This window comes from Nansenia antarctica, assembly GCF_963989245.1.
Source record: "Nansenia antarctica genome assembly, chromosome: 12".
Lineage (NCBI taxonomy): Eukaryota > Metazoa > Chordata > Actinopteri > Argentiniformes > Microstomatidae > Nansenia > Nansenia antarctica.
In genome coordinates this window covers 20,276,352-20,283,851 of record NC_137682.1, presented here as the reverse complement: position 1 = coordinate 20,283,851, position 7,500 = coordinate 20,276,352, and the positions used below count along the sequence as shown (strand labels likewise).

Sequence of the window (7,500 nt, the reverse complement as noted above, 5' to 3'; positions counted from 1 at the left end):
CTCTGTGGTTGTTCGTAGGTCAACATGGTGTTGTTGGTATTGATGCTCTCTGCTAGCGGAGCTGGTTTAGATGATACAGCCTACAGTACACACACACACACACACACACACACACACACACACACACACACACACACACACACACACAGAGATAGGGTTGGGGAATGACAGCTTGGCATCCCTCCAGAATGGTCCCTAGACACACAAACACACAAACACATGCACGCACGCACGCACACAAATTTTAAATGCTTTATTTATATCCACATAAATACAAAGTGCATTAAGAACATCAGTTCATTGGGAGACATTCAGATACGTTTGTGACTGTACAGCAACCATCGTACACATACAATATTAACACAGAGGATGTTTCGAATGTGGGTTAACAGATACAACAGCAGTACTGTAAAACGATCTACTCTATGGGTACAAAAAGCAACGCCGTCTCCATATTGAGCGGCTACCGATAATAGCAGATAGAGTAATACCTTGCTAACTGTTTAGCCTTTGTCTAACCACCAGCTTGTGACACACACACACACATACACACACAAACATACCACAATGCTCCTATGGACATGACTGTAATAATAATAATATTAATAATAATAATACATTATACTTATATAGCGCTTTTCTAGACACTCAAAGACGCTTTACAAACTGAAAAGATTGAGTAGTAATAATAAAAAGAAACAAAAAACAAGTAAAAGAAAGTATAGGGGCCAATTAAGGTAGTGCTGGGGACACATGGGAAGGGGAGGGGGAGAGGGTTAACTGGTGAAGGCAAGCATGAAGAGGTGGGTTATGAGGGCCTGTTTAAATGCTGGGAGGGTGTTGGCCTGTCTGATGTGGTTGGGGAGGGCGTTCCAGGGGGACGGGGCTGCGGCTGAAAAGGCCCCATCTGCCCTGACAGGAGAAGATGGACTGAGAAACTCCATTATGAGATTAGTTACATTATTCTGCTCAATCTGCCTCTCTGCCTTTGTTCAGTGTCCCATGTTTTATTTTTTATGGGACATAATTAGCTAATTAATCACCATCACTAGCAGTAGCTGCTGCCACGAGCCGCCTGTGGGCAGTGGGCCAGAGGACGATGATGATGTGGAACGTGAAACATCTGCTGTGCTCTACCTGGCAGACAGGGGGCAGCACTTGACCCCCCCTCTCACCAGGCTACTCACCTGTGTGACCCCGTAGCTCAAAGCGTGTGGTGCGGTGATTCTCAAAAAAAATCTGATTGTTCACAGTTCAGTGCCCTAGGAAATGGTATGAGTTTGAGCTGTCTCTCATTGAGATAGTGAGTTGGTGTTTGTCTGCTGTTTGGACTGAATCTCTGTGTTATCCCCCCCCCCCTCCCCTCCCCCACCAGGGTTCATCTACACAGGTGATGTGGTCCACAGGATGCTGACAGCCACCCAGTACATCGCCCCCCTCATGGCCAACTTTGACCCCAGCGTCTCCAGGAACTCCACCGTCATCTACTTTGACAACGGTACGTGAGACTTTGATGATGTATATACGCCATCCTTCATATTGTTACCATGCATAGGCTTAAAGTATCCCACCTCAGGAGGCGACAATTCAGCAAGCTTAGTGGGGTAGCGGTGGACGCAAACCTGTGACCTTCGACCTCTCACAGTCAATTCAAAGTCATCATTCGCTGACATCGTCTCGGTATCTCTACATTACTGGTATTTTTTCAGATTTTTTTTTACAAAACAATTCAATGTGATGATTGGAATCTGATATGCGACCCCCTCCTGCCTCCCACCATCCCCCCACCTACCTACAGAGCCTAAACAGTGCTTGCCAGTCTCCCTATACAGTATCTGTGTGAGTGACCAGCTGTGTGAGCTTCTCTACTGGAGCTCATCAGGGCTTAGCCGGCCTGGCAGCTGATCGATACACAGCCACGCCAGCGCTGTGGTAACTGTGGCCGCTCACCGCTCCATCTGCATCCATCTGCATCCATCTGCATCCATCGGTCAATGGCTTGTCAATGCTACAACTGCATGTGGTGTGTGGACTATTAGCCTGGCGTGAGGCTTAGTCCTGCCTGACAACACCTGATGATGGACAGTTACTATGTATCGACAGGGTCTGGTGAAAAAGTCCTCAAGTAGGGCAAGGTCTTTTTTTTCTTCTTTTTTTTTTTACAGATTATGAAAGTGCAGATTGTATGGTTTCAAAATGATATGTCATACATTGAAAATAGTTGTTGAAGATATGCGTATTTGAATGTTGGTGGTACACCTCAAACCAAATACCGGGGGAAACTCGCTCTGAATCAAAACAGACGCGTTTGCTATCATCGCGTTGGTTGCCTAAGCTAAGGAGGAACATCTAACTGCATGTTTAGCACATCACAACATGCTGATAGAACATCAACATACTAAAAACACGTACAGTAAGTACACACAATTAGATGATCACACTTTTGAATACGTCCTACAACGTAAGTCATGTATCACTAACCCAGTAGCCTGAAGGAGGACGCGACGCCAATTCACAAATTATAAGTAATTAGTATTCCTAAAATTGTTGTTTGTTATATTGAGTGGGCTTTTCTTTAAACACTTTATTAATATGAAGAATTTTTTTTAAAGAAGCTTTTTGGTTATTTACTTGACTTGAGAATTGCTGACATGCAGACCTTTTCACCAGACCGTGTCACATTTCTCTCTGTTAGCCCCTCCACGTGGAGTCACAGACCACCTCTCTCACTTTAAGAGCCATTTGTAAATGGTAACTGGTAAATGGACTGACTTATATAGAATAGAATAGAATAGACTTTATTGTCGTTGTACAGTTGCCTATACAATGAAATTGTAGTGGCTCTTCCGAAGGTGCAAAAAAAACAGAAAACATATTCACAAACATATACACATATAAGAGAAAGATAATATCATATTATATATCAAGTCTTATGTCTACTGTTCAGTGTTCTTATGGTCCATGGGTAGAAACTGTTGGACAGCCTGTTTGTTCTAGCCTTTATGCTCCTGTACCTCACTCCAGAGCGCATCAGGCTGAACAGGTGGTGACCAGGGTGGAGGTGGTCTTTAAGAATCATTCCTGCTCTGGAGAGGCACCGAGAGCGTGCCACGTGCCACGTGCCACGCCTTATTCCAAAGCGCTTTACATCGGCCTCTCATTCACCCATACATTCCAACACCAATGGCGACAAGCTACCATGCAAGGCGCCGGCCCCGCTCATTGAGAGCAATTTGGGGTTCAGTATCTTGCCCAAGGACACTTCGACATGTGGCCAACCGGGGCTCGACCCACCGATCTGCCAACCTTGGGATTATAAGACACCAGCTCTACCTCCTGCGCCACAGCCGCCGCCCCCCCCCCCCCCCCCCCCCCCACCATTTGTCATTTAAAGCAGTTGTGTAACGTTTTAAACCCCTTTTAAAAGTCCTAGTCATGTCCCTCTGCCCACCGCTAACTAGTCCCAGTGGGTGTGTGGAAGAGCGACATTCTCTTTTCGCCTTTTCTCTGCAGCATATAAGCCATTTAGTGGAGTGTGTGTGTGTGTGTGTGTGTGTGTGTGTGTGTGTATGTGTGTGTGTGTGTGTGTGTATTGTATGAGTGTGTGTGTGTGTGAGAGAGAGTGTATGTATGTATGTGTGTGTGTGTGCGCGTGTGTGTATGTGTGTGTGTGTGTATGAGTGTATGAGTGTGTGTGTGTGTGTGTGTGTGTGTGTGTGAGAGAGAGTGTATGTATGTGTGTGTGTGCGTGTGTGTGTATGTGTGTGTATGTGTGTATGTGTGTATGTGTGTGTGTGTGTGTGTGTGTGTGTGTGTGTGTGTGTATGAGTGTATGAGTGTATGAGTGTGTGTGTGTGTGTGTGTGTGTGTGTGTGTGTGTGTGTGTGTGTGTGTGTGTGTGTGTGTGTGTGTGGGCACGTTCTCTCACCACCCAGCCTGTACAGTATTTTTAGCAGAGGGCCCAGATAACTCCGCTGCTCTCCCTTCTGAACTCAATGCATTTTAAGTAGGCGAGTCAGTATTTATATTAGGCTTGACTTAGCTCTGACTGGCGGTGCGCACACTGGCACAAAGTAGTAGCCAGTCACCCCCACTTTCCCCTTCCCTTTCCTCCATACCTTTCCACTGCTACGCCACTTTACTACTACCTTAGCCTTAACTGTTCTCTCTCTCTCTCTCCTCTCTCTCTCTCCCTCTCCCTCCTCTCTCTCTCTCTCTCACTCTCACTCTCTCTCTCTCACTCTCTCTCTCTCTCTCTCCCTCTCCCTCCTCTCTCTCTCTCACTCTCACTCTCTCTCTCTCTCACTCTCACTCTCTCTCTTGCACTCTCTCCTCTCTCTCTCTCTGTTTCTCTCTCTCTCTCCCTCCCCCCCCCCTCTCTCTCTCTCTCTCTCTCTCGCTCTCCCTCTCTCTCTCTCTCTCTCTCTCTCTCTCTCTCTCTCTCTCTCTCTCTCTCTCTCTCTCTCTCTCTCTCTCTCTCTCTCTCTCTCTGTCTCCCAATCTAAAACAGTCCACTGAAAGGAGAAAGGCACAATAGCCCACAGCGGAGGCTTATGCTGTGTGTGCCAGTACTGGCCAAGGCCAATTGCTTTTCCACAGTCTTGAACAGGGCTTACTGCTCCAGGCCTCTTTGGTGCTTAGAACTCAGGCGTTTAGCCTCCTCTACCCCTTGGCCTTTATGAGGGGGCCAAACGGGGGCTATAAGGGCGCGGTTTAGAGTGAAGGCGGGATATTCTTATCGTCCAAGTGTGTTTCAGTTGGCTAGCGAACATCGGTGGGGGTGGCAAGCAATACTCCAAGTTAGCTCTCTGTGTAATGACACAATCGAACGGATTTGAATAGCGCCGACCAAAATGTTTAACCCGATGGAAAAAAAGAAAGCACTACCGTGGCTGGCCACTAGGAGGCCTCGGCATGCACCGCCACCGCCGTCGCAGAAGCGCCTTAACGAGTGCAATGTGACAGCCAGGGGGCCGTTCTCAAAGTCAAATCAAGCATTCTGATCAGACCTGATTGAGGTTACTGTTCCCAGGAACTCCCATCCGACTCTCCGAAACGACGGTTGTCATATGGCGTGACACGGACAGATCTGGGAGTCGGCACAGTACAGTATGACAGTCCTACCCTGCAGTGTCCTCCCTTTAAAGCTGCAGCTCATCCAGTATTCAGCCCATGGCCCTGCCTGGTCCATGCTGTGTCCTCAAACAGAGCCGGGAGTCTCCTACCTCCCTCTCTCTGGCTGCCAGATGTTGGGTTACGATGAGGTTTCCTCCAGCAGTGGAGAGGCTCCAGTACTCTGGAGCTGTCAGCAAGAGAAACTAAATCTCCGCTTTAACTTCGGGAGAAAAGGGAGAGGAAGGTCTCTGGCTGTGTGATGGAAAAATTGATTACTTGTGTTAACAAACCTTTATTGCTCTGGTGCTCTGCCAAATGACTGGCTGGGAGAAGAAGGCACAGTCCAGAGGGTTTCCAAAGTCCACATTCAATCAAAACAGCAGGGCAACTCATAACGCGAGGCCCTGCACTCCGGGGGGGGTCGTACAGAGATTGCGATGTGGTTTGGGTCGGATTCTTATGTAGCGGTTATCTTTCGCTGGTTCGGTGAGGTTCAGAGTGGGTCATGTCTCTGGGCTGGTTCAGTGCGGTCATGAGTGGTTCTAAGTGGTCATGTGTCATTTTAACGCTAGAACAGCCATGAGGGAGAAACATGTTATATATTATATGTGCTGTTCAACCACCCAGTATCCTTACATTTTCCAAAATCACATCAGGATAAGCTAATAGAAAGCTATTTTGACGCTTTTCTGTGTAGGAAGCAGGCTAATTTACAAGCGGCCAACTAGTGGTTGTTGTGTGTAAATAGCAGCTTGAGCATTGTAAAGAGTAGGTAAAAAAAAAGCACGGCTTCTTCGGCGTATGGGTAGTTGTTTTTCCTCTCCACTCCACCAGGCTCGGGGCCGAGCGAGGAGTTACCCTTTTACCACCCCGAGACCTGGTTGAGGCACGGCTGTTCTAGTGTTAAGGGCTTCAGGGCGGTCATGAGTAGATCTAAGTGGTCATGTGTCATTTTAAGGGGTTCAGGGCGGTCATGAGTGGATCTAAGTGGTCATGTGTCATTTTAAGGGGTTCAGTGTGGTCATGAGTGGTCCTAAGTGGTCATGTGTCATTTTAAGGGGTTCAGTGTGGTCATGAGTGGATCTAAGTGGTCATGTGTCATTTTAAGGGGTTCAGTGTGGTCATGAGTGGATCTAAGTGGTCATGTGTCATTTTAAGGGGTTCGGTGTAGTCATGAGTGGTCCTTAGTGGTCATGTGTCATTTTAAGGGGTTCAGGGCGGTCATGAGTGGTTCTAAGTGGTCATGTGTGGTCGTGAAGGGTTCTCACTGTGCCTTTCTCTCTCTCTCTCTCTCTCTCTCTCTCTCTCTCTAGGCACTGCTCTGGTGGTCCAGTGGGACCATGTCCACCTGCAGGACAGCTACCACCAGGGCAGCTTCACCTTCCAGGCCACACTGCACAACGACGGCAGAATCATCTTTGCCTACAAAGATGTTAGTATCTCTTTTTATTATCTCTCTTTCTGTGTCTCTATCTCTCTCTCTCTCGCTCACTCTCTCTCTCTCTCACTCTCTCTCTCACTCTCTCTCTCTCTCTCTCTCTCGCTCTATCTCTCTCTCTCTCACTCTCTCTCTCTCTCTCTCCCTCTCCTTTTTGCCTTCTCACAAATTCATGCACGCATGCACACATACACACACACACACATGCACTCTTTCTTTTTATCTCTCTCTCTCTCTCTCTCTAGCTCACACACACACACACACACACACACACACACACACACACACACATACTCTCTCCGTTTCTCTGTCTCCTGATTTATCTTGGTGAGGGAGCACTTATGTCATAGTCTCCATTGGTTGAGTTGATAAATAAAGCTCTCTTCTCGGGGGCCTCTGTGTTTCCTCAGGACACCATGTGACGCCTCCGTGACTGACAATCTAATGACTTTCGTGATAAACGCAGCCTGTGAAAATATGACCTAATCTCCCCATACTGTTTCCATATGTTTCATTCTGTTATAACATTTCAACTTGGGTTGGGCAATTATTGGATCACTGCAGCAGCTCTCTGCATATGAGAGAGATTATTTTTATTAGATACCGAAGCGGTGTTGACTGAAAAGTAATACAAAAGTGAACATGAACAGGGCATTTTCTGGCACTGAATGTTATTAAATGTGTGAAGGCTCAATTACTAAGTCCATTAAATGATATTACAACACAGCCATCATACATCAATCATAACTTGATATAATGTATAATCATCATAATTGCAAGCCTCATAGTATAGGCTGCCTTCAAAGAGGAGTAACTTGAGTTACTATGGATGTTATTTTTTTCTGATTATTATAGGTGCTTTAGAACTGACCCGTGTATACTTATTACAATGAAATATCACTGTTGGTTTAATGCATGGCTCTTATTGTTCTGGATAAAGGCCAGAA

At 46.7% G+C, this 7,500-nt stretch overlaps 1 protein-coding gene across 1 annotated transcript in view; it reads left to right on the top strand.

The window, feature by feature from the left end:
• Window positions 1-7,500, top strand: part of plxdc2b (plexin domain containing 2b) — a gene marked incomplete at both ends in the record, with an annotated part of 99,574 nt that overhangs the window by 64,425 nt on the left and 27,649 nt on the right. The window contains 2 exons of the mRNA XM_080542712.1: window positions 1,376-1,498; window positions 6,429-6,547. Of these exons, the coding sequence (XP_080398838.1) occupies window positions 1,376-1,498; window positions 6,429-6,547 (242 nt within the window). The remainder of the gene's footprint in view (window positions 1-1,375; window positions 1,499-6,428; window positions 6,548-7,500) is intronic.